The 27,307-nt window shown below is 59.1% G+C and overlaps 1 protein-coding gene across 2 annotated transcripts in view; it reads right to left on the bottom strand.

The window, feature by feature from the left end:
• Nucleotides 1-266: 266 nt before the first annotated feature.
• Nucleotides 267-27,307, bottom strand: part of BICD2 (BICD cargo adaptor 2) — a 65,954-nt gene continuing 38,913 nt past the window's right edge. Inside the window, exons 2-8 of one of the 2 annotated variants that reach the window (XM_079791356.1) lie at nucleotides 25,347-25,559; nucleotides 11,266-11,418; nucleotides 9,454-9,888; nucleotides 7,708-8,703; nucleotides 7,292-7,443; nucleotides 5,981-6,191; nucleotides 267-4,412 (exon numbers count right to left, since the gene is read on the bottom strand). In XM_079791356.1, coding sequence (XP_079647482.1) covers nucleotides 4,407-4,412; nucleotides 5,981-6,191; nucleotides 7,292-7,443; nucleotides 7,708-8,703; nucleotides 9,454-9,888; nucleotides 11,266-11,418; nucleotides 25,347-25,559 — 2,166 coding nt within the window. In that variant the 3' untranslated portion in view covers nucleotides 267-4,406. The other variant, XM_079791355.1, reaches the window with a different exon arrangement.

The following is a 27,307-nucleotide window of genomic DNA, read 5'->3' as shown; positions in this document are numbered from 1 at the left end:
GAATCGAACCTGGGACCCTTGAGTCCGCAGGCCGACGCTCTATCCACTGAGCCAAACCGGTTTCGGCCATAGTTCAATCTTTTTAATGCCGCGACCCTTTAATACAGTTCCTCATGTTGTGGTGACCCCCAACCAAAAAATTATTTTCGTTGCTACTTCATAACTGTAATTTTGCTACTGTTATGAATTGTAATGTAAGTATCTGTGTTTTCCGATGGTCTTAGGCTCTATAGCAGCGGTTCTCAACCTGTGGGTCGCGACAGTAGCAAAATTACAGTTATGAAGTAGCAACGAAAATAATTTTATGGTTGGGGGTCACCACAACATGAAGAACTGTATTAAAGGGTCGCGGCATTAGAAAGGTTGAGAACCACTGCTCTAGGTCTCTATTTTATGCTTCTATTTATATAAAGTACAGAAATAGGCACAGATGACCTGTGTTGACAGACTCAGGGAGGAAGAGTGGGTGCAGAGAATGAAGACTGGGGGCGGGGGGGCTGCCCTCATTCGCTTCTCATTTGGATGCTGGCTGCAGAGTATTCAGTTTGCAAAAATCCAGCCAAGAGAAACTTTACACACACTTTAAGGCAAACAGAACAAACCCTGATCCTTTACTTGAGAGTGAGGGGAACACAAAGGAGCCTGGTGTATGTGCTTAGTACTGTTCTCACTTCCTAGGAGGCCCACGGCAGGGTGTGTTCACAGTACCTGTGGGTGAGCTACTGTGGACATGCCGCTTCCTGATTAGGGGGAGGAGCTCCACGGGAGGGGGCAGGCCTTCACCCCAGCGTCCTGGTCTTACAGGCTCATGGATGAACAAGGTGAACTCCCAAGAGCCAATGTGCTTGTCCACAAGCAATCTGACAAAATGACAATACACGGACCTTATAGCTCAACTGTGTTTGGACACATCTGAATGTTGAGCACAGAGGCAAACCCGATGGCAGCCCATCCCTAACAGAACCCATGGCAGGTGACGAATGCTGGCATGCCTCTTCTCCCAGCACCCCCCTCTGGGCCAGCAGAGGCCTTCCTAGGAACTGGGTGGCTGTTGGTCACACAGCTGTTGCTTTGGTGCATATCTGGTCTGTACATTAGGATGTGCACTTTCCTAAAGGCAAACTATGCTTTGGTAAAAAGCTGAGTTAAAATAACATGCCCCAGTGGACAAAGGCCCAGCTGCGTGGCCTGGCATCCCAGATCTTGGTAAGGATGATGATGGCAGCAAGAACCACATTAGCAACACCCATCCATTGAGCATCCGCTGCATGCCTAGGGCTTGAAACCTCACCACCTCTGAGCAAAGAACCACAGTCCCCAACCGCTAGAGGAGAAACTGGGGCTCCCAGAGGTTGTCTGCCAGAGTCAGTCAGCTACTAAAAGAGGGTAATGCAACCCAAGGGCTGGCTCCAAACTGGCACTGGGAACCTGCTGTGGGAGGTGGGCAGAGCACTGCCCCACGGAGAGGGAGGAGGTGGTGGGAATGGAGACGTTCCCCATCGGAAGGGAGGCTGCCTCTCCAGCCCTGCAATGCGCAGGACCCAGAGCACACTGCGGCAGGGAAGGTCTTGGCACCTGTGCTTGTGCACATCACTCCGACGCCCAGACAGGATGGCTCCGCCTGGCCAGGGCCGAGGGCTCCTTCTCGGGGAGCTCCTTCGGTTCGGCCTCTGCGGTGTTGGGGAGCGCCAGCCAGCAGAGGGCAATCCGAGTTAGAAAAACAAGTCTCTTTTGAAAGAAAGTTTCAAATTGAAGATAGTGTCAAGCTACAGCTACTACAGAGGGATGGGACTCATCAGAGGCAGGGGCCCTAGAGGCCAGGAGGCCCGGGGAGATCCCAAGGGGCGGGAAGGGTCCCGGGAGATGCCAGGGCAGAAGGACGTCGCCTCGGATGCACTTCCCGAGGCGGGGACAGACTTGCTCAGGCCTGACTGAGGCTGTCGGAAGCGGGGGGCAGAGTATCCCAGGGACTTCCTGTTCCCTCTGCCAAGACGTGTCCCCCGCCCTCACACAGCAGTCCCGGATGGAGCCAACATGCCTTACGCACATTTCTGTAGAGGAATAGGGGTTTGTGATGACAAACAGGTGAGTCTTGTTGTCAGCATCTAGTCATTCTTGGGCTCAGTGAGCAAGAGTCTGGCCAGCAAAGGGTCCTGTGTTATGCAGATCTTTCTGCCAGGACGGTGAGGAGGCAATGTGCTCTCCTACCACCGTTCGGGATGCTCACACAGTCACCCATAGTGGGAAGCACCCACTCCCCAGTTTACCGAAGGCTGCTCCCAGCTCCCACCACCAGGACTTCGAGAGGCTGGTTTCGTTGTTTCCGGTGCTGGATGACAGTGCATTGCCGGGCCAGTCATCTAGGGCGGGGGTCAAAGCAGCACAGGACGCCTTGGCTTTGTCTTTGTCTTACTCTTTATTTACTGGTCCCACCAACGTGACCCTTCACCCAGGCCCACTGTTCCTATGTGCACTGGCTCGGAGGGCTTTCACACCACGCCTGTCCCACATCACGACCGACTTATCCTTCCCATTCCTTCTCCATCCTCTGCCTCATTTTCTCGGCATCTGAAGCCATTGTTGTCTGTCTGTGTGGGTCTGCGTAAAGGTTCCTTGGCAGGAGGACATGCATACGATCTTAATAAAGACAACACCACTCTGACACTAGGCAATGCATAGAAAAAAATACAGTACTCAGACATTGCAAATAAATACCCATATAGATGAAGTTATCATAATGCGACCTTTCTTACGAACCAGCACTGTAACAGAAGGTACAAAGGGAGTCCCTACAACTAGGAGTAAGAAATGCTCGTTCCAGGAAACAGAACTCTCTGTTCTTACCACTTGTTAGAACTTGTCCTGTATTTGGAGGAGAAAGGACATCTGCTCGTCCTCTCTGAGTACCAATAGGACCACACAACCTCACCAGCAAACGGGGCAGACCGGTTTGCTAAGAAGTTTTATCTAGCAGGTTCTGTTTCCTGAAGTTAACAGTGATTAGGTACACCAAGCAAGAGAATATATGACATCTTTTTCTCACGTTTGCGAAGAATACTATGGCTAGTCCCTCTCCCCCCTTCCTTGCTGCCCGTGCTCTTCACAAACACGGCATGTCCCTCACACCGCCTGCTTAGCTTGTCCCATGAAGTCCGTTTGGTTCCCAAAGCACTCAAGGCTTGTGTCCACTTTCATTGCTCAGCCCCTAAATCTGCAAGGACCTGCACAGTAAAGAATCACTGACTAACAGAATTTTGTACAATTGCTGTTTTCTTTCCCTCAACGAAGATGCCCAGGTTCAGGTGTGAAGTATACCCCTTTTCACACCTATTAGTCCACACTGGCCTTCAACATTCCCAACTAGCTCTTCACTGTCCATTTTAGAGAATAAACTAGGCTGGGACACCTCCCTTAACTGATGAAGGCACTACTGGCAATGATTACTAAGAAAAAGGTGTTGAAACAGAACACCCTAAAATTTGACGACTGTAGAATTTTCTAAGTGTACCACAATTTGGCACAAAACCAGAGTAACAAAACAATTCCAATTTGGAATTTTACTGGTACAGTTGTATAAAATTCTGTTAATCAGTCATGCTTCACGACATCCTAAAACCCAGAAAATTCTGGAATTTGTAGGTAATACTACTCATTCAATAATTTATCTTTTTTTTTTCCAAGTGCCTATAACTGTTTAACCAGAGCAAAGGTCAAGTTTTCTTCTTGTTACATTGAACTATTCCTAAGAATAATAATAATACAATATGAAAACCCCAGAATCGGAACACCCTGGATTTCTTAACGAGCATGGCGTTTGAAACTGTTCATTTCAAACATGAGCCACAATGCCGCATGAGCTAAGGCTGCTGGCCTGCAGCGGGTGTTCAGCCGAGCTCCCTGCGGGTCGGAGCCTTTGAGCAGTCTAGAGCTGCACACGAGGACACCTCTGTGCCATACGCTGACGTCCAACAGCACGTCAGGTGCTAAGACCGCGCCCCAGGACAAGGCGACCACAGCATGAGACCATCTCTATGCAAGGGACTAAGGAAGCAAGTGTAATATCAAAATATCAAAAGTGCACAAGTTGATCCAATGAGGAGCTTCTGTAACAGGGAGCCCGGGTGGGCGTTTCTAGCGGGTTCCTAAGTGAGCCTGGCGGCCGCCGTCCCAACAGGTTCTTCAAGCGCTTGTACAAGAGCCCTTCCCAGCAGCGGCTGCAGCTTTCTGAACTTGAAAGCTTTTCCCTCTGCCGTTAAACACTCAGCAATGCTATCTGCAGTGGCATATCCAAAAACGTTCCTAAGTGGGCTTTAGGCCGCCCTTCCTTCCTCTGCGTGGGCCCACGGGGGGGAGGGAAGGGGGTGCGGAGTGACAGGGCCGGCGGCCGAGTTCTCCCGGCAGCTAATCTACAGCTGGAAACGGGAGAAAACAAGACAGCGTTAGAACCAGTCACTTGTCGGACAACTGAAGCTCTCGCCGAGCTGAGTGCGCAGGTGCGTTAGTCAGCAGCAGAGAAGACCTGCGCGTGTTAGGGAAGCCGCCAGCTCCAAGTGCTTCGTGAAGATTCCTTACCAGTACGGAGGGAAGCTGTGTGCCGGGCTCAGCGAGGGGGCAGAGCAGCTGTGGAGCCCTAGCCCCAGCATCCTGCTTGCACAAGGTGGAGGGCCTGACCCTTCTCTAGTGGGAGGGGAATCCCCAACCGCCATCCCCTCAGCAAAGCCACCCAGAGCCAGGGACAGGCACACAGAGGGGTCAGGTGCCCAGCCCGCATCTCTCCACTCCCGTGGCTGGCAAAGCCCAGGGTGGTCTGTGCAGCATCTGGAGTCGGGCGGGAATTGAGATACACGAGGGGACCCAGGGGAAGAGGAGTTGGGGCAGGCAGCTGTGTGAGCCACAGAGCGCCCTTCAGGGAGAGGCCCCGTGGGGTGAAAGGGAGAAAAATACTGAGAAAGGTTCTGCTTCCAAACGTGGCCAAGCTCTGGTGTGGAGGCAGCTCCCACTCCTGCCCGCCGCCACCCAGCAAGGACAGTGACCCGAGAACCACGGCCCTCCTCGGACCGGCTGGCCCGGGGCCCACCCAGTCTCCTTTCCCACGCTGGGCTGGGCTGGGCTGGGCTGGGGGTTTCCAGAACACTGTTTCTTAGGGTCTAAAGCCCCCTGGGAGGAAGGCCTGATTATGGAAAGCTGGGGACACCCTGATACAAAAGGATGGGCTCCCCCCAAGGAATGGACTCTGGTCAGGCACTTGGGGAGATTTTCTCAGGGAAAACCCCAGGCTTCGGGCCTGCTGATGTGTTACCTCGCAGGCCACCAGACCAGTGTGCCCATCTCAGAAAGAGGAGCTGAGGTTTTGAGCTGATCTCGGTGTGGCCAGACGTGCCTCTGCTGCGCGGGGCTGGTGCTCGGCGCGCACACGTGCCTGGGCTGGAGGACTCGGGGCTCAGGGCTGCGCTTTCTCTGGGGGAGGAAGTCGGTCCTTTAGTCCCGAATAGGATTTGCAGTGAGAAGGTGCACAAGCTACAAAGTAATTCTGTTCAGAGGCAGCAGCCGGAACTCTCAGAACCTCTGACATGCTCCCAGGTGCCGGGCAGCACAGCTGCCCTAGACACGTGCACATTTCATCGCAGCCGATGGCACTCGGGCCCTGGAAAGCCACTGTTTTTCAAGAACTCCTGGCTCTGACCCCACCTTGACCCCCACCCCGTCCCACAGGACGCCCAGCTGCACTGTCCAGGTGGAGGAAGCACCATCTCAGCTACACCCTTCCCTCCGCGTTAGTCCCGGGAAGACCAGCCTAGCGTGCGGTCCCGCGGCTGTGGGTTAGTGGAGACGAAGCAGACAGTGGTGGCGACAGGTGAGCTGTGGTGGGCGGCCCGGAGGCCTAATCGCAGCAAACGTTATACTTCTCGCCGCAGAGCACCTGGGCAGTGAGCCCGGCGCCCTCGGTCCTGTCGCTGGCACTGGCACAGGTGTGACTTACGCTTGGGGTGCTGGACTTGACTTTGGGGGCGGCCTTGGTACGGCCCCGCCGGGTCTGCTCGTGGTCCAGCTCCAGCAGCTCCAACCGCTGGGTCAGCGCCAGCTTCTGCTGGATGGCCATGCGCAGCAGCGAGTTGAGCGTCTTCTTCTCATCCTCAGCGGCCGCCAGCTGCCGCTGCATCTCGTCCAGCTGTGTGATGTATTCGTCACACCTGTGGGGACATCGAGATGCGAGTGTGACTGAAGGCCCCGGGAGGGACGTGGACACTGCTCATCAGGCTGGGAGAAGAGGACCTGGCTTCCTTTGGGAGGGACTCCATGAAGCTGGTCTTCACTGACAGGGCAAGGGTGCCTTTCAAGGCCTTCAGGTAACCCGGGGAAGCTGGTCAGAGGCAAGATGTCACCTGGCCAAGGAAGGGACGTGGCTCGTTCCCAGGTGAGCACGTGCACACAGGAGGTGCTCGGGAAACCTGCACCCCATGGCCAACCCGAGCCTGGGAGGGCGCATGTGGGTCTGCCCACTGCACATGGAGCTGGGGGACGTGCACACTCGGGTCTGTCCCCCAGGAGGGCGTGGCCTGGGCAGAAGGGCCACCTCCACGCTCTCCTTTGCCAGAGCCCAGGGCCAGCCGTGAGTTGTAGCTCTCGCCCAGAGGGGAGCATGTGCCATCTCAGCGCCGAGAAGGCAGGCTTGTGAACAGGTGAGGAAGCGAGTGTCCACATGCCAGTGCTGAGTGACTCCCATCCTGCCCACCTCTGCCCAGGAGGGCGCTTCCTTGTCTTCACCCTCCCCTCCGGACAGCGGGGTCACCCAGCACCCCAGGGGGAGGAAAAGCAGGCCCCGAGCTCACTGACAACCCCTAACGCAGGGAGCCTCCGCCTCCTGACCCTGAGGACGCGCCTGGACCATCTAGGGGCTCCGGCCACTGCCCAGGGCCTCCTGAAACTGGCAGCAGATGGCGCCATGCCGCTCCGGATGGCAGCAACACCAGGAAGCCGTGAACTTCCCGAGACCCTCCCCAGCCCCAAATCTCTGACGGTCAGGGTCAGACAGGGGGCATTGGAAGGAGGGGGGATGGGCTGAGAAAGGCCTTGATTCTTAATCCACAAACTTCCAGCCAAATTTTGGGGGCCAACTCCTCGTTTGTCAGTTACTGGCCCCAATCTACCTTGCGTAACCAGCAGCCCCGCCACAGGGACCTGTCCTCTTTAGCCTTTGCCTTCAGCTTCCTCATCCGACATGTGAACACACACTATGCCCTCTGGGTGTTCGCAAACCCAGGAATGGCACGTCCCCGGGGAGCAGTGTTACCTGGTGGCGAACATGGCACGCAACGAGGAGAAGGTGGCTGCGTCCTCCTTAAGGGCCTTGAGTTCGTTGCGCAGCTTCATCATAGTCTCGGTCACCATGGCTTTCTCGTTCTCGTACTTGCTCTTCAGGTTGGCAAGGGCCACCTCGGCTGTCTGGGGGTCACAGAGACACAGGTGGGTGGGTGGGTGAGGCATCCGCTATTTCACCGAGTGCCACAGCCAAGACCCCAACCTGTCTGGCCCCTCAGCACCCAGCTCCTCCCCATGGCACTGAGTCGAGGCTCTCCCACCTTCAGTAGCACAACCAACACAATCCGTAGCCTGAGGCCTGGGCTGACCTGTGAGATGCAGGCCTGGGGGGCAGGGAGGGCGAGGAGCCTGCCAACCGGCCCGCCGGCGGCCGAGCACAGCACGCACCTGCTTGTTGGCCTTGAGCACGGTGCGCAGGGTGGTGATCTGCTCCCGCTTGGTGCTGAGCAGAGACTTGAGCTTGAGGATCTCCTCCATGAGCGCCTCCCGGTCCTTGTCTGTGCCGGGGCCCAGCTCCTGGGAGGCCAGGCGCTGCCGCGACAGCTCCGTGGTGCGGTCCACGGCCGCCTGCAGGTGCCTGATCTGGTCCCGGATGATGGCAATCAGGTTGTAGATGTTCATGGGCTCCCGGCGAGGGTCACTCAGGGGTGAGGGCAGGGAGAGGCTGCTGTCCCCAGCCCCGCCCTCTGCAGCCAGTGGCCCCTTGGGCAGGACTGGCGAGCGGTGTCCGTGGGCTTCGGGACTGCAGTGGCCTGCGCCAGCTGGGCCCTCACGGTAGTAGTCCAGCACGACACGGGTGGGCGTCTCGTTGTTGCACATGCACACGTGGTGGTAGAGGCTGGCCAGCTCCTCGCTAAAGGTCACCAGCTCATCCTGGGCCACACTCAGGCTGCCCTGAGTCTCACCCGCGACGTCACTGACCTTCTTCAGCTCTGTCTGCAGCCGGGCCAGCAGCTCGCGGTCCTGGCCGCTGGCCTTCTCCAGCAGAGACACCTTCTCGGCGAGCACCTGGCTCTCGGCCTCGTGGCGGCCCTTCTCCTCAGCGTGCCGGGCCTCGCTGGCCTCGTGTGCGCTGCGCAGGGCCTTCAGCTGCTCCCGGAGCTCACCAGCCTCTGCCAGGGCCACACGGTACTTGCAGGCCAGGATCTCAGGCCCATTGATGTCCACCTCGTAGTAGTCGCCATCCTCATGGCTGTCGCGCTCCTTCTCGCTGTCCAGGGCCGTGCGTCGCTCCTTGCCAGCCTGCAGGCGCTGCAGAGCACTCAGGCTCTCGGTGAGGCGGCTCACCTCCTCCCGCTGCTCCGACAGGGCCCCTCGAGCCTGCTCCAGCTGCTTCTGTGCGTCCTGCAGGGTGGCTAGCAGGCCCGCCTTCTCCCGCTCCATCTGCAAAGGCACAGAGAGGGCCCGTCAACAGCCCCCCCTGTCACGCTGCTGGCCTGGGACTGAGATAGGACAAGGGTCTCCAGGCCTGGGCAGTCTTACTAAATGCTGTTGTGTTAAGTGTTAAATGTAGCACAGTGTTTTGCAGAAGCACCTGTGAACAGGATGAGCTTGATAGGCACTCAACCTGACAAATATCTGCGAAGAAAATACCGAGGTGTACTTGGCAAACAGTGTGCATAAGCAATGGCTGAGCCTCCTTCCCGGAGGCAGCGCAGTGGCTATGAATCCCCTTTACTTGCTGCAAATAAATAAAACTACCTTGTAACAACCACATCTCGTTCTAGAGCACCCCAAGTGCAGACCCCTTGAGTTCAGTAACATGCCTAGATGGGGTGCCATGTGTGGGGCCACTGCTGGTCCTCCCCTGCTGAGGCTTGGGGGGCCACGCGGGTCCCTCAGAGACACGGGCAAACTGCAGGATACAGACACTGGGGTTCTGTTCGGTCCGGGAGGAAACCCTGAGAGACATATCCACAGGACAGAGAGGAAGACTGCACGTGCACTGCAGGGGGACACGAGAAAACCTTGGCCAGCATGCAGAATTCAGCCTCAACCAGGAACCCACCCCTCTGGGTACCTTTCACCCGCAACGCTGCAGTTCCACTTACGCCAAGGTGAAATACGGTGGGGGGCAGAGGGAGGTGGACCCTCACCTGCAACACCTGTCCACCTGCCCCACCACCTGCTCACCTGCACCAGCTGCTGCGTCAGCTTCTGGACCTCCGAGAGGTTGAGCTCACTGAGGAGGTCGGACACGAGGCCGGGACAGGGCGGGGCCAGGCCGTCCTTGGTGGGCGTGGAGGTCTTGTTGTCCAGGGGCAGCTTGGCCAGGCAGCCGTGCTCAAAGCCATTAGCCAGGGCCTCGGCGTCCTCGCTGAGCTTGAGGCCATCCAGAGAAACGTGCAGGTGGCTGGTGTAGAGGGAGTCGTTGATGCTCATGTAGTGCGACAGCTCCTTGCGCAGGCTGTTCTTCTGCTCCCGCTCCGTCTTCAGTGTCTCCAGCGCCTCCTCCAGCTGCCGCTCCGAGATCTCCTTGAGCCGGATGGCGTCTTCCAGCTGGCTGTTGAGGTACTCGGTCTCCTCCTCCAGACGCTTGATCTCATGCTTGAGGCCCTCAAACTCCACCTGGGAAAGAGCCAACCCCTGCCTCAGCCCAGTGCTGGGGAGGAAGCACCCAGGACAGTGTGCACACGGCGTGTGCAGAGCACCAGCCCGGGCTCGGGGCGGAGACCCCGTGGGAATCTAAACACACGCACCAGGCCAACGTGTCAGATGAAGTAATGGTCACCAAGTGTCTACTGACGTTGAGTGCTACACAGCTACTGAACATGAACAGTTTAAGGTACATAAAAGACATGTCTGGATGTGTGCTGCGACCATTAATCCCAATGATACTTCAAAAACAAAGAGTCCGCAGTTCCACAGAGGCAGGATGTGCGCAGCTGCTCAGCACACCCGCAGACAGCCCGGGGAGGAGGAGGCAGGATCCTACTGACACTGCACGTGCAGATGGACGAGGAAGGAGCAGGCAGAAACCTGTGCTCGACATGGGGGGTGGGAGATCAGGGTCTATGCGTAACTTAACAAAACACTGCTAGTTATTCTGCAAGACTTGTGAGAAATAGAAGGAACCCACTGAGAGGCAGTAGTGGGCGCATCTCAGATGGCCAAAGCCCAGAGGGCAGTTCCTAGGATGGAGCTGGACTCCACCACAGGCCGCCCAGGCCGGAGGCGAGGTCTCCCTCTCCTGGGGCCCTTGTGCGACTGGAGGCGGAGCTCCGTGCTGCGTGCTTGGGGAGCAGTGTGCTCTCTGCTGGCTTTGGCAAACACGGAGGTTCTGTTGTTGGGATAAGCACATGGCCCACACCCCTCTGCAGTTCCCACCGGGGAGGAGGCCCCTCCGTGCCCACTCTGGAGCTGTGCCTGTGAGAGAAGCAGGAGCCAGGGATAGCACTGAGACCCTCGGGCCAGGACCACCTGGTTGGCCGGTCACGGGAAGATGAGCCTCCTCATCTCACCCATTGCTGAGTTACCGAGGACAGATGATGGCTCGAACATCCCCCCTGTTCCTCAAGGCAGGCCCTGTCTTCACCCAGAGGGTCCCTTGAGGCCAGGACCACAAAGGATCACAGGGCTGGCACCTGAAACAGCAGGAGGGATGCGCAGGCCAACACCTCCCGGGCACCCCAGGGCATGGGAACATCGGGCTTCCTGCCAGCACCTCGGAGGGGACTGGCTAAGCTGGATGCCCAGCCTCTGAGGATTTTTGGTGTCACCTCTTCATCAGCACCTGCATCCCCCATTTCTGCTGGCCAGGAGGTCGCGGCCAGGCCGTGCTCAGCCAACACTGAAGCCAGAGGCCCTGTTCTTACAGTCGTGGGGGGGCCAGACCCTGCCCCACACTTCCTGTCAGCATTAGTGTGTGGCCTTCCAACAACGCAAAATGGCAGAGTGAGGGGGTGTGAGGGTCGCGGCCCAGAGCTTACCCGGCCAGCCACTTGCCTGGTTCTGCCTGAGCACAGACACCTGCTTCTGCAGGCTGATGTTCTCCTCCTCCAGCTCCGAGTAGTCCTGCAGCAGGCGGGCCTCCCGGAACTTGTACTCCTTGATGTCATCCCGGAGGCGGCCCCGCTGAAGCTCCACGTTCTGATTGATCTGCCGGGGGAAGGCAGGTGTGATCAGCCTGCCCAGCTGGCCCTGCCACCCCTGGGGCTTGGGGGGCTCAGCGCAGTCAGGCCAAGCGTGGCTGCCTGCAGGGGAGCAGGGGCCCCAGGCAGGGTGAGGGGTGAACAGGGAAGGGCTCTGACCCTTGATTTCTTCATCTGTAAAATGGATTACAGTGGTGTAACCTGTGGGAACAGCTCAGCAATTACCACCTGCCCTGGCAATGCTGCTCCTTGGCTGCACCCCGAGAAACGAAAGCACAGACTGAAGAACAGATAAGCATATGTGGGCCCGGGCCAGTGTGGCTCAGGTGGTTAAGCGTCATCCTGTGCAGTTTGATTCCAGGTCAGGGCACAGGCCATGACTCGGGTTCAATCCCCAGTTGGGATGCATGCAGGAGCCAACCGATCAATCTTTCTCTCTCTCTCCCCCTGCCTCTCTCTAAAATCAATAAAAACATTTTAAAACATTCATACAATTGACATAATGCCGCAACCCAAATGAAAACATTATCATGAGGGAAATAATCCAGACACAAGAGGTCATGTGTTGTATGATTCCGCATAAATGAAATGTCCAGAAGAGGCAAATCCAGAGATGGGAAGTAGATGAATGGTTGTAGGGGGTAGGGTGATCGGTTGGGGGGGTGGACAGTGTCTGCTAATGGGGCTTCTTTCTGGAATGATGAAATGCTCTAAAGCTGATTTGTGATGGTGCACAATCTGTGACTATACTGAAGCCCACTGACTTGTACACTTTAAGTGGGTGAGTTGTAAGGATGTAAATGATCTCGATGAACCTGTTAAAAAATAGTTCCCGCCTCCAGATTGCCTTGAGGATTCAGATGTCCTGCAGGGAGAGGCCGCGTGTGCACCACGTAACAGAACCTGCCCCTTGGCCCCAGACTCTGCGACATCCTGGGGTCACTTCACGCTGAAGGATGTTTAGTAGTTCCCTGACCCCTGCCCACCAAAGGCAGCCCCTCCCCTGTGGAGGCAACGGAAACTGTCTCCAGACAGAGCCAAGGTCCCCTGGGGACGTAACTGACCCCTAGACACACTATCTCCCCTCCCCTCCCGTCGCTCCAAGTGGCCTCCCTGTAGATCGGCAAAGATCTGGTGCCCCAGGCAAAGCCGCCGCACCTGGGCCCGGCACAAGGCCCCCAGCTTGCTCGGTCCTCTCCGCGGGAACGGAGGGGCCTGGTGATGGCATCCATGCACCAGTGCAGCCCCGATTCCAAGATCCCTGCAGGCACACACACAGCAACGTGCACTATTAAATGAAGGGGATTAAAGCAGGGCAAAGAAAAGCCGCGGGGGGGGGGGGGGGGGGACGGGGGGGTCCTCACGTACAGCTCCATTGACAAAGGCTTTCCACCACGACCTCTAGCAAGTGGAAGGCGCAGGCTCCGCAGAAGGCCTGGGAGGTGGATGCCGGGAGTCAGCACCAGGGAGCTGCTGGCGAACAGGCCCGGCCCCACAGAGCACAACTCCCGGCAAACAGGCAAAACGAAGCATGATGGCAGCGTGAGGGCCACCTCCTGAGGAAACCACACTGACTCGCTCCATTTACCTGGAGAGGCACTGGAAGTCTCCACACGCACGCAACCTCGCCTCTGGGCAGCGCACTGACCCCCGGCGCCGGGCGGTGGGTTCAGGGCCAGCTGAGCCGGCCCAGCATCCAGGTGTTTGCTCAGACACCAGCCTAGTGTCCGGGATCTTTCGATGAGACCGACACTGAGATGAGCCGGCTGGGAGGAAGGCAGAGGACCCTCCCCTGTGAGTGGGCCTCACCCCCAGCCGATGGCCTTAAAAAACAAAAACAAACAAAGCCCAGAACTCTCAGAAAGAGAATTCTGCCCCCAGATGGCCTTCGGACTAGAACTACAACATGGACTCGCCCCAGAGTGCCCGCCAGCTGCCCCCCGCGGAGCTGGGCTGCCAGGCCCTACAGTCCTGGGAACCAATTCCTTATGTGATTCTCTGCGTGCACGCGCGCACACACGCACCATCTCATGCACACCCCCCATGACATACATGTGTACACCGTCCATCTCACGCACTCACCCTCTGTCTCACACTCATACTTTCCATGACATACACCCTCTGTCTCATGAGCACACCCTCCCCATCACTCACATACACAATGTCTCACGTGCACACCCTCTGTCTCACACGCATACCTTCCATGATACACACCCTCCGGCTCACACGCACACCCTTCATGACACACATGTGCACACTCTCCGCCTCACACGCACACCCTCCATGACACACACGTGCACACCCTCGTCTCACGCACACCCTCCATGACACACACGTGCACACCCTCGTCTCACACGCACACCCTCCATGACACACACGTGCACACACCCGTCTCTCACGCACACCCTCCATGACACACACGTGCACACACCCGTCTCTCACGCACACCCTCCATGACACACACGTGCACACACCCGTCTCACACGCACACCCTCCATGACACACACGTGCACGCCCGTCTCACACCCTCCATGACACACCCTCCATGACACACACGTGCACACCCTCGTCTCACACGTACACCCTCCATGACACACACGTGCATACCCTCGTCTCACACGCACACCCTCCATGACACACACGTGCACACCCTCGTCTCACACCCTCCATGACACACACGTGCATGCCCGTCTCACACGCACTCCCTCCATGACACACACATGCACACCCGTCTCACACGCACACCCTCCATGACACACACGTGCACGCCCGTCTCTCACACACACCCTCCATGACACACACGTGCACACACCCGTCTCACACGCACACCCTCCATGACACACACGTGCACGCCCGTCTCACACGCACACCCTCCATGACACACACGTGCACGCCCGTCTCACACGCACACCCTCCATGACACACACGTGCACGCCCGTCTCACACGCACACCCTCCATGACACACACGTGCACGCCCGTCTCTCACACACACCCTCCATGACACACACGTGCACACACCCGTCTCACACGCACACCCTCCATGACACACACGTGCACGCCCGTCTCACACGCACACCCTCCATGACACACACGTGCACGCCCGTCTCACACGCACACCCTCCATGACACACACGTGCACGCCCGTCTCACACGCACACCCTCCATGACACACACGTGCACACACCCGTCTCTCACGCACACCCTCCATGACACACACGTGCACACACCCGTCTCACACGCACACCCTCCATGACACACACGTGCACGCCCGTCTCACACGCACACCCTCCATGACACACACGTGCACGCCCGTCTCACACGCACACCCTCCATGACACACACGTGCACGCCCGTCTCACACGCACACCCTCCATGACACACACGTGCACGCCCGTCTCACACGCACACCCAGCGGTCTGCTTCTCTACGCGCCCTCACCACTAACGTCAGAAGGGCCACGTCACGGGCTCTGTGCAGAGGACTGGGTGCTCCCCCCGCGGTTCGGCCTTCCCCGGGCAGACACACGTGTGTGGGCACCTGCCCGTTCATGTGAGGAGACTGGGGCGGGGGAAGGGTTGGCCATGAGCAAATTCTGTCCCTGTCGCTGTCAATGGGCTTTATTTAAAACTGAGCAACTCCCCTCAAGCGGACACCTGTGCTGAGCTGACTCGGCACAGACTTCCTTCACAGGGTCACCTGTTCTTCCTGGAGGTGACATTCACACCCAAAGGATCGCCCACAGTGTACGAACAGCGGTCCCTGACTCGGAGCCGCGCACCACCACCCAGTGCCAGGGCGTTTTATCGCCCAGAAGGAGCCACCCGGCCATCAGCGACCGCCTGCTCCCAGTCTCCACGGGCCCGGACGATGTGTGGCACCTGCCTGGCTCAGGGACCTTCACTGGCCCCGTCTCCACAGGCAGTGTGCTGGGGCTTGGCCAGCGAGGGACTCACTGCAGCTGAAGCACCCCAGGCGGCCCCCAAAGAAGGCCTGGGTGGGGGAGGGGCGGGTGTCGTGCTGCCGCAGACGCTGCCCCGCAGCACGGCCGGGGTGCCGCCAGGGTGCCACCTGTGCGGGGGTCCCACAGCCCGAGTCCCAGCCCTGAGCCGTGGGTGCGCACAGCAGAGGGGACCGTGAGGCAGAGCCGGGGACAGCGTGGCCACGGGACGGGCCTGCTGCGGCGGCCACCGCCAGGCGGGAGCTCCGCAGGGGCAGAGCCCTGCTGGCACCTTCGCTTCAGACAGGAAACGGAAGAGCACAGCGCCTGTCTTTTAAGCTAGCGTCCCGTGCCAACTTGTCCGAGAGAGCGAATACAGCTTGCTGCCAGGAGAGCGGCGCTGCTGTGGCCAACACCTGGACTGGAAGTGGCCTTGGAGGCGGCATCCGAGGCTGGGCCTTCTGAGCGTGACAGGAAAAGGCCCGGCTGCCCGCGGCTTGGATCGTGGGATTGTGGGGAGGCGCGGAGACAGCTCCGTGGTCTCAGGAAGTGCTTGTAGAGAGGGGTGTGATGGGGTCAAAGGGGCCCTGGGGGCGGGGGGGCGGCCGAGGCCCCCGGAGAAGCAGCGAGCCTGGCTGAGCCGTGTGCACGTGCTGCTCGGAAAGCTAGTAAGCTAAGCAAGGAACGTGACGTCGGCTGGGCAAGTCTAAACGGTGCCTGTGGAAGGTGCGGCCGGTCTCTCCCGGTAAAAGGAGAAATAAGAACTGGTAAGCAAAACTCACCAGAACCTGCAGATTTAGAAAATTACCAGCCTGTCCTTACTGCAAAAGGTTAGAGTGTTCTGGAGAGAGCACAAGGGTACGGCCCCGCCCACAGCTGGCCTGGAGCCGCAGAGCACGGAGCGCAGGCCTGTTCTCGGGCCTTGATGCCCAGTGCGCCTTCCCCCACAGGACAGGGCCTGCTGGGCCCGGGGCTTATTCCTCCCACACCTTCCCTCCTGGAGTGTCTGCCCGTCCTGGACTTCTGGAAGGAGGCCGTGTGCACTGGGAGCTTTACCCCAGGGTGGACCCTTGAGTCTCTCCATCCCTGACTCAGAGGGGTTAGCTTCGATCTGGGACTTCGAGTTGAAGCTGGAACAGGTTAACACTTTAGGTTAGGATGGGGTGAATAAATTTCGTATGTGGGAAGGATATGAATTTTGAAGACCAGAGGGTTTAAATTGTTCAAAATGTGCTGAGAAGCTAATCCCTAGAACCTGTGAATTTGCAGACATAATCAAGTGAATAGGAGGAGGCCGTGGGGACCAGACACCCAGGGGGAGGCCACGGACAGCCATGTCCACACCACCAGGATGGCCAAGGAGCTGGCGGAGGCACGGGATGGACGCCCACAGAGCCTGCAACCAGAGCAGGCCAACCCTGCTCACACCTCGACTTGTGGCCTCTGACCTCCTGGACTGAGAGAATAAACTTCTGTTGTCATAAGCCCCGTTGTTAATTTCTATGACAACCGCGGGAAATGAACAGATTTTGGTCTTGTGCCCGTTAAGCTGGTGTCAGATAAGATGACCTGGACAGCTACATGGGAGTGTGGGCAGTTATGCCGGGTAAGCTAAAGGCCAGAGGACCCCAGCGCTGTTTGCACCTTTTTAGACACCCCACCTCTCATGGACAGGGTGGTATGCTGCCCCCACTTGAAAGCTGTCAAGGAGCCATGGACGTGACCCCGGGAGTCCTGCTTGGCACCTCCCACCCTTGCAGGGCAGCCTCCCCCACAAGCTACCACGCACTCAAGGAGCCTCCACCGTCTTTACTGACAACGGCTGCCTCCGCAGGGACCCACACCTGGAGAAGCAGGAGGGACTAGCTGTGGAGACAGCCCAGACTGATTCAGGTGGGTGTGAGGCGAAGGGGCCGGGCGGGCTGCCAGGACACAGGAGGCCACGGCCCCCGCATGGCTGCCACGCCTTGGGGCGCCTCTCAGAGCCTCGGCTCCATTCTGAAGGCCGTGGCAGGGAAGCGTTGGCTTTGCACACATCCATCCAAAGCACCTCCCACCCGCCGCAGCCACACCACAGGCTGCACCAGCTCGTCTGCAAAACCAGTCTTCCCACCTCCTGCCGAGGGGACGCCACGCAATGGCTCTGCTCTCCGTCTCTCCTCCCTGGCCCCCTGCTCTCTGCAGGCTGTGGCTGTGCACCTCGCCTCCTGCACACACTGCCTCCCGTGTACGTTCCGTGAGCACACGAGCAGGGCTTGCTTACCCTCTGCCAAAAAGGTCTGATCAAACCCTCCCTTTCCTTGCTCAGTCACGCACTTGGCATGCAGGAAGCACCCCCGCCAGGGCCACTGCAGAGGGGAAGAGAGGGGCATGTCAGAACCCCACCAGCTCCCCACAGATCTCTGCACCAGGACTGACAACATATGGACCCCAAGGCTGTGGAGAGAAACTCGGAGGAGTTGCCCATGTGGTGGGGCAGACTTGACTTTCCCAACTCAGAAGTGGAGTAGGCGCACTTGGGGCAGGGCCTGTGCGGGTCCCCAGGACCCAGGCGCTTGTCCTGCCTTGCTCCATGGCCAGACCTGCAGGCGGGCCGGTGAGCAGTGAGGCGAGGCACCATGGCAGGGGATGGTACCATTTGCTGAAACTGCAGGACTCACAGGCCCGCACGTGGTTCCCACAGCGACCGGGCTTCCTCCCTCCACCATATGTGTGGGCACCTCCACCCGACACCCCCCCCCAAATTTGTGGGTTCCAACAAGCTACGCCTGGCCACGTGGAGTGTGGTGCTTTGCCGCAGGTGGGCACCTTCTCCCAGCTGGCCTATCGATGGCAGCCCTGATGGAGAAATAAGGTGGGCAAGTAGGGTCCCATCTCCACATCTTTCCAAGGGACCGCTGACCTCAGGTTACTTGTTGGTAAAAAAAAAAAAAAAAATGTTGACCTCAGGGGCCAAGCAGGCACCTGATGGTGTCGGCCACCCCACCCTGTGCCCCTCAGAGCCCCTACCACATCCATCCAGCACACTCACACTGTGGCTCCTCAGGTCCCCTGGGGGGAGGGGGCAGACACTCCCCTTCAATGAAGACACCATGGAGGAACATGCACAGGGGATGCTCACCAGAGGGCACGGCCATCCTGGGACCATCAGGGAAGTGGCTTCAGGGTGAGAGGCACCAGCAGGCCATGAGGGCAGGAACCGACCAAGCCCAGGCCTTTGTCCTCTGGCCAGGCCCACAACCCTAGGAAGGCCCGAGGACCATGATGGGGTGCCAGGCCCCAGAACAGATAAGGTGGGGGTTGGGGGAAGCAAGGAGACAAGGACAGGAGGGAGCATCAGAGAGGGGAGCTGGGGACGAGCCGCACGCAGGGCCTGTGAGGGCCACGCATCCAGAGTGGCAGATGATGCAGGCTATGCACTGATCAACACCAGGATCAGGGAGGTGAGGAGTGGCAGCCCAGGCTGCACCCAGGGTCCTGAGGTGACACTGATGCCAATCTGACCAGAGTCCCAGGATAGGCCAAGGAATGTGGTTCCACAGGGATACGGAAGATTCCAGAGCTCTGCTGTACACACCGCAGCCACGAAGCACGCATGGCCAGGTGCACTTCATAAAAAGTAAGTGTAACCTATATATATAAAAGCCTAAGCAACCATCGACCATTCAACCGTTAGCTATGACGCGCACTGACCACCAGGGGGCAGACACTCAACACACAGGCATGGAAACATGGAACAGATTGATGAATCTCAGAGGGAAGGGGGGAGGGCGGAGGGCGGGAAGAGGGTAACCAAAGATCTTATATGCATACTAGAGGCCCGCCGGTGGGGTCCCTCGGCCTGGCCTGTGGGGATCGGGCCGAAACAGGTAGTCCGACATCCCCTGAGGGGTTCTGGATTGCAAGAGGGCACAGCCCAGGCCAAGGGACCCCGTCGGTGCACCGGGCCTCTAGTAAACTAGAATTCAGCTCCTAGGAAGTTCCAGTGCCCACAGCTGCAGTGCCAGGCTCTGAGGGAGCATGATGGGGGAGCAGGCGCATCTGCCTGGCGCTGGGGGCACTGTTTTCTGGACATCTGGGAAGGCGCATGTTTTTCACAGGCAATTTTAGAGCCTGGGAGTGAAGCGAGCCTATCCGTGCAGGCTGCCTAGTCAGGGGCATCCCCCACCCCCTGCGGACCCTCTCTCACCAACTCCCCTGATCTCCTGGGGCTGCTGGATGGCGCACCAGAGCACTTCAGGTCCCGCCTGCTTCCTGGAGGAATGTGCGCTTCCTCATGGGGTTCGTTCTCTCAGGAACCATCAGAGCCCACAGCTCCTCCACCCCTGCAGGGCCCTACTCCTGCTAGCTCCTCCATACCCAGGTCTCCCCCTCTTGCCCCGGGCTGTCTGCTGACATGACAGCCCCCCAACTTCTGTCCTCTGGTTCTGGACCTAGGCGTCCACCCACACTGCAGTGTTCACCTGGTGCCCGGGCTGATGCTCCTGATCCACCACACACCTCACTTGTGAGCAAACGCCCTGCTTCCTTCCAGCTGCTCCGGGGCCCAGAGGCCACCACGGAAGGAAACAAGCCCTTTCCTGATTCCTGGCCTGGAGGGGAGGGGACTGCTGCTGGGACATCCCTGCACTCACTCCTGGAGCTGAACTAGGCCTAAGACACAAAGGGCCCACCAGAACAGCAACACCAGGGGGTAAGGGCCCACCAGAACAGGAAGATCAGGGGGTAAGGACCCATAGGACAGGAAGGTCAGGGGGTAAGGACCCACCAGGACAGGAAGGTCAGGGGGTAAGGACCCATCAGGACAGGAAGGCCAGGGGGTAAGGGCCCATTAGGAAAGGAAGGTCAGGGGGTAAGGACCCACCAGGACAGGAAAACCAGGGGGTAAGGACCCACCAGGACAGGAAGGTCAGGGGGTAAGGACCCACCAGGACAGCAACACCAGGGGGTAACGGCCCACCAGAACAGGAAGACCAAGGGGTAAGGACCCATAGGACAGGAAGGTCAGGGGGTAAGGACCCACCAGGACAGGAAGGTCAGGGGGTAAGGGCCCATCAGACAGGAAGGTCAGGGGGTAAGGGCCCATTAGGAAAGGAAGGTCAGGGGGTAAGGGCCCATCAGACAGGAAGGTCAGGGGGTAAGGACCCACCAGGACAGGAAGGCCAGGGGGTAAGGGCCCATCAGGCCAGGAAGGCCAGGGGGTAAGGGCCCATCAGGCCAGGAAGGTCAGGGGGTAAGGGCCCATCAGGCCAGGAAGGCCAGGGGGTAAGGGCCCATCAGGACAGGAAGGTCAGGGGGTAAGGACCCATCAGGACAGGAAGGTCAGGGGGTAAGGACCCACCAGGACAGGAAGGCCAGGGGGTAAGGGCCCATCAGGACAGGAAGGCCAGGGGGTAAGGGCCCATCAGGACAGGAAGGTCAGGGGGTAAGGACCCATCAGGACAGGAAGGTCAGGGGGTAAGGACCCACCAGGACAGGAAGGCCAGGGGGTAAGGGCCCATCAGGACAGGAAGGTCAGGGGGTAAGGACCCATCAGGACAGGAAGGTCAGGGGGTAAGGACCCACCAGGACAGGAAGGCCAGGGGGTAAGGGCCCATCAGACAGGAAGGTCAGGGGGTAAGGGCCCATTAGGAAAGGAAGGTCAGGGGGTAAGGGCCCATCAGACAGGAAGGTCAGGGGGTAAGGGCCCATCAGGACAGGAAGGCCAGGGGGTAAGGGCCCATCAGGCCAGGAAGGTCAGGGGGTAAGGGCCCATCAGGCCAGGAAGGCCAGGGGGTAAGGGCCCATCAGACAGGAAGGCCAGGGGGTAAGGGCCCATCAGGCCAGGAAGGTCAGGGGGTAAGGGCCCATCAGGCCAGGAAGGCCAGGGGGTAAGGGCCCATCAGGACAGGAAGGTCAGGGGGTAAGGACCCATCAGGACAGGAAGGTCAGGGGGTAAGGACCCACCAGGACAGGAAGGCCAGGGGGTAAGGGCCCATCAGGACAGGAAGGCCAGGGGGTAAGGGCCCATCAGGACAGGAAGGTCAGGGGGTAAGGACCCATCAGGACAGGAAGGTCAGGGGGTAAGGACCCACCAGGACAGGAAGGCCAGGGGGTAAGGGCCCATCAGGACAGGAAGGTCAGGGGGTAAGGACCCATCAGGACAGGAAGGTCAGGGGGTAAGGACCCACCAGGACAGGAAGGCCAGGGGGTAAGGACCCACCAGGACAGGAAGGCCAGGGGGTAAGGGCCCATCAGGACAGGAAGGCCAGGGGGTAAGGGCCCATCAGGACAGGAAGGTCAGGGGGTAAGGACCCATCAGGACAGGAAGGTCAGGGGGTAAGGACCCACCAGGACAGGAAGGTCAGGGGGTAAGGACCCACCAGGACAGGAAGGTCAGGGGGTAAGGACCCACCAGGACAGGAAGGTCAGGGGGTAAGGACCCATCAGGACAGGAAGGTCAGGGGGTAAGGGCCCATCAGACAGGAAGGCCAGGGGGTAAGGGCCCATCAGGACAGGAAGGCCAGGGGGTAAGGGCCCATCAGGACAGGAAGGCCAGGGGGTAAGGGCCCATCAGGATGAAAGGCCAGGGGGTAAGGGCCCATTATGACAGGCAGGCCAGGGGGTAAGGGCCCGTCAGGACAGGAAGGCCAGGGGGTAAGGACCCATCAGGACAGGCAGGACAGGGGGTAAGGGCCCATCAGGACAGGAAGGCCAGGGGGTAAGGGCCCATCAGGACAGGAAGGCCAGGGGGTAAGGGCCCATCAGACAGGCAGGCCAGGGGGTAAGGGCCCATCAGGACAGGCAGGCCAGGGGGTAAGGGCCCATCAGGACAGGAAGGCCAGGGGGTAAGGGCCCATCAGACAGGAAGGCCAGGGGGTAAGGGCCCATCAGGACAGGAAGGCCAGGGGGTAAGGGCCCATCAGGACAGGAAGGCCAGGGGGTAAGGGCCCATCAGACAGGAAGGCCAGGGGGTAAGGGCCCATCAGGACAGGAAGGCCAGGGGGTAAGGGCCCATCAGGACAGGAAGGCCAGGGGGTAAGGGCCCATCAGACAGGAAGGTCAGGGGGTAAGGGCCCATCAGACAGGAAGGTCAGGGGGTAAGGGCCCATCAGACAGGCAGGCCAGGGGGTAAGGGCCCATCAGGACAGGAAGGCCAGGGGGTAAGGGCCCATCAGGACAGGAAGGCCAGGGGGTAAGGGCCCGTCAGGACAGGAAGGCCAGGGGGTAAGGGCCCATCAGACAGGAAGGCCAGGGGGTAAGGGCCCATCAGACAGGAAGGTCAGGGGGTAAGGGCCCATTATGACAGGCAGGCCAGGGGGTAAGGACCCATCAGGACAGGAAGGCCAGGGGGTAAGGACCCATCAGACAGGCAGGCCAGGGGGTAAGGACCCATCAGGACAGGAAGGTCAGGGGGTAAGGGCCCGTCAGGACAGGAAGGCCAGGGGGTAAGGACCCATAGGACAGGAAGGTCAGGGGGTAAGGTCCCGTCAGGACAGGAAGGCCAGGGGGTAAGGGCCCATCAGACAGGAAGGTCAGGGGGTAAGGGCCCATTATGACAGGCAGGCCAGGGGGTAAGGGCCCGTCAGGACAGGAAGGTCAGGGGGTAAGGGCCCATTATGACAGGCAGGCCAGGGGGTAAGGGCCCGTCAGGACAGGCAGGCCAGGGGGTAAGGGCCCATCAGGACAGGAAGGCCAGGGGGTAAGGGCCCATAAGACAGGAAGGCCAGGGGGTAAGGGCCCATCAGACAGGAAGGTCAGGGGGTAAGGGCCCATCAGACAGGAAGGTCAGGGGGTAAGGGCCCATCAGACAGGAAGGTCAGGGGGTAAGGGCCCGTCAGGACAGGAAGGCCAGGGGGTAAGGGCCCATCAGGACAGGAAGGCCAGGGGGTAAGGGCCCGTCAGGACAGGAAGGCCAGGGGGTAAGGGCCCGTCAGGACAGGAAGGCCAGGGGGTAAGGGCCCATCAGACAGGAAGGTCAGGGGGTAAGGACCCATCAGGACAGGAAGGCCAGGGGGTAAGGGCCCATCAGACAGGAAGGTCAGGGGGTAAGGGCCCATCAGGATGGAAGGCCAGGGGGTAAGGGCCCATCAGGACAGGCAGGCCAGGGGGTAAGGGCCTCACTTGGTAGATGAGGCTGACCCCTCTCCCAACAGCAGTCCTGCTTCTCAAGGGCCGTCTCCAGCATATGCACAGGCCTGGCTCTGCCTCCCGCGGCTGCAACCCTGGACCTATGCGTCTACCCACACTGCAGTGTTCACCTGGTGCCTGCTGGGACTCTACTTCTCTACCTATAAAATGGAGCTCAAGGCCACGTCCCAGGACAGAAGCTAGCTGGATGGCTACATATAGTTCAGAGGTCAGGACCCTAGGCTACAGGGTCCCCTGGGTTAGCGGGACATGCGGGGCACAAACACCTAAGCCAGTTGTCACAAGGAGGATGGACAGGGTGGCTCATCAGGCACTGGACATAGGTCAGGACGGCACCAGGGAACACAGATACCCTCCTCGCGAAAGGGGCATCACGTGGGGTAACCCGCAAGGTCTGTGCAACTGGGTTATCCTGAAGCAGCTGCAGGTTGTGTTCATTGGGGACAGTGCTTGGTGCTGTGTCCTCATAACCCAGGCTCCTTAGCCAGGCCTGAGACTTGGCACAAGTCTTGTGCAAGAGGGGGTTGGCCATGCCAGAGGCACAGAGGAGCTCGGCACAGCAGCTCGGGCAGCAGCGGCAGGGCCAGGACTGGTAGAAGAGCCACAGGAGAGGGCTGGGAGCAGGATACGAATGGAGCCAGCAATGGAAGGGACTGACCAGGACTCGGTCCAAGCTGGTGGCAGGAGGGAGCTTCCTCCCCAACCAGGAACCACAACGGCTCCACATGGCCGGCACCACAGAGACTTGGGGGATCCAGGATGTGCCTCAGGAGAAAGAGGGCTGAGGGTGTGGGGAGCGGCAGGCTTTCTCCTGAGGCACTGACAGGAATAGCAGGGATCCCGGCACACCAGACCTGTTCTTTTAACAGCCTGTGGGACTGGCTGCGCTCCCTTCCTGGCACCCAAAGCCAGGAGTCAGCAGGTCCCAGCACTCTCCGCACAGCCCAGGAGAGGTGCCTCTGGAAGAGGGAAGAGGCAAAAGGAACCCGCCGGGCCGTGAGGAGGTCCATTTCTCACCCTAACAGCCCCTCCTCGCCACCTGGACCAGGGCAATCCTGTGGGAGGAAATGGGATCACACATTCCAGCTCCAGGCCGCCAGGGCTGCCCACCTCCAGGCCTAAGCCAAGCTCCTCCTAGGCTCACAGGCCGCAAAGCCCTCGGACCCAAATGAACCAGAGGGGGAAGGGCTGGTTCATTTGGGTCAGAGGTCATTGAGGCTGGCCCTGGGCTCTGTCCCAAACTTTGCCAGTGTCCCCTCCCAATCCTGTGGGACCATCATGTCTAAGGTGTGCACCCTTGAGCTGGCCGGCACTCAGAGCCGTATGCCTGCCTGTCACTACCCTCCCAGGAAAGAGGGTGGGCCTCTCGGCAGCCCAGACAAGCCCTTTGCTCTTCCTGAGCTCCTGGGGCTCTGAGGAGAGACCCACGGCCACGGGTGGGGCTGCAGCTCACAGACTCCCAGTTGACCTGCGTCCCTGTCCAGCTGTTTAGAAGTCAGTGGCCCGCCTTGCCACTTCCCTCGGAGGCCACTGGCCACGTGCCCTCCACTTTCCACTCAGCCAGGCCTCTCACGGCCAGGTCCTATCAGGGTCGAGCTTGGTCCTGGGTGCCATCTGCAGCGACCCCTTCTGACTTCTTCGTCACAAGATGGCAGGGACGCTCTATCCCACTTTCATCTGAGGAACGAGCTGCGCTGAGACCAGGATGCACAGCTCAAGCGGAGCCAGGACACTTACTGGCTGGACCACATGAGGCTGGGGCTGAGCAGGTGGGACAACTGGTGGTGTGGCCGCACCCCCACCCCCGTGCACACCGGGGTTGCCTCCTCACGAAGGGAGCAGCCTGCCCGTGCCCAGCCCGAGATACCTCCTTCAGCTCCTGTGCCACCGAGGCCAGGCGCTCGCCCTCCGACTGAGCGTTGGCGAGCACGTTGCGCAGCTGCTTCAGCTCCGTCTGCAGCTCCAGCACCTTGCGCTCGTAGTATTGCTCCTTGGAGGCCGACTCCTGGATCAGACTCTCCTCCCGGCTCTCACCATCCGCGGCCACCTTCCTGTGGTTCGTGTGCACCTGTCCAAATGCCTGCGGGGGAAGAGACACCGAGAGTAGGCCAGGCAGCACTCCTGAAAGTGCACGTGGAGCCAGACACGGGGTGGAGGGTGGGGAGCGGGGGATACTGACTGTAGATATGTCCACTCATCCTGGGTAGACACCTATGCCCAAGGGGGCCAGGCCTGCATGAAGGGACCAGAGCATGAACCAGGACACTCAAAAGCAGCCAACAGGCCACCACGTGTGCCTAATTTGAGAATCCACCTGCCTGCCCAGGACCTGGGCACAGAGCTGAAATTGTGTGACGGGAGAGGATGCCGCCACCCCAGACCCAGGGAAGAGCCCCCATGGGTGAGAGGAACTAGGCCAGAGTCCTGTGCCTTGTCCTCCAGGCAAGGGGCAGGCCCCAGGAAGTACCTCTACTCTCCTGCCCTCCCATCCTGTACATCCCAGCAGCCAAAATGGAACCCCCTCAGGCCAATGCTGTGTGCCCTCCCCGGGCCCGCTTTCCACAGGCTGCCCTATGCAAACCTCAGGAGAGGGGGAGACCCTGTCTCTTTACAGGGCTCCTGAGTAGCAAGGAAATTAATGCCTTTATTTCTTGAGAGAAACAAGAACATTTCCACTCGTTTACCACAATCCAAGTCTAGGCTAACATGCCAATATGACCAGACAAATTATAATACTAAGTCCAGGAATTTAGCCCAAGAAGACAGTTGGGGAAACCGTGCAAAGCTATGTATAAGATGCTACTAGCAGGAGTGTTTCTAATAGAACAAATTAAAACATAGAAAGTGACTGTCCAGCCCTAGCTGGTTTGGCTCAGTGGCTAGAGCGTCAACCTGCGGACTGAAGGGTACCAGGTTCGATTCTGGTCAAGGGCACATGCCCAGGTTGTGTGTTTGATCCCCAGTAGGGGGCATGCAGGAGGCAGCCGATCAATGATTCTCTCTCATCATTGATGTTTCTATCTCTCTCTCCATCTCACTTCCTCTCTGAAATCAATTTAAAAAATTTTAAAGAATAAAAGTTAAAAAAAGAAAAAAGAAGAAGTGACTGGCCAAACGAAGGAGGATCTGGCTAGGGTTCTGGCTTGCCCTCCGAGGGCAGTCTTGCTTATTGCCTCCAGCACTGGCACAGCCGTTCGGTGAAGATACTGGTTTATTTTCAAACCAAGTTAGCTCAGCCCTGTGATTTCTGTCGTCATCCTCCCCCTCCTCCCCCTTCCCCTCCCCCTCCCCCCGCTTCCTCCATCTTGGTCAGGGAAAGCCCAGAGCACAAATCACGTCTATGCAGATCTGCCCCTTCCTGGGTGGCTGCCTCGACCCTGGGCTGCACACCAGCCCGGGGATGCCAGAGCCTTGGGCTCCAAGAAGTGCAGGGAAGCATGAGGCAGCCATGATGTCTCTCCAAACCTCCAGACAAGTCTACCTGGGCGAACAGAGCAGAACACACTCAGGAACCTTAAGCCAAAATGCCAACATCTCACGAGGCATGGAGTCACCCCAGAGGCGCTCCAGAGGGGGAGAGGCACACACACCTGCAGCGCCCAGGCCTGCCAGCTGCAGCCTGAACCTCAGCCTCAGCCCAGCTCCCGCTCCCGCGCCCAGCCGGGGCCTCCGGAGCACCCAGGCAGCCTTTCCAAGGCCATGGAGATGGAGGCTTGTACCACCTGCCAGGACGAAGCTGTGGCAGGGACTGACCTACTTCCTGTGTGGAGAAACTAAAACTAACTGGGAAGCTGATGTGACTGAGCAATGGCTTTCAAGTCACTGGAC

This window comes from Cnephaeus nilssonii, assembly GCF_951640355.1.
Source record: "Cnephaeus nilssonii genome assembly, chromosome: 14".
In the NCBI taxonomy this organism is placed as follows: Eukaryota; Metazoa; Chordata; class Mammalia; order Chiroptera; family Vespertilionidae; genus Cnephaeus; species Cnephaeus nilssonii.
This window is presented reverse-complemented; position numbering and strand designations above follow the sequence as displayed.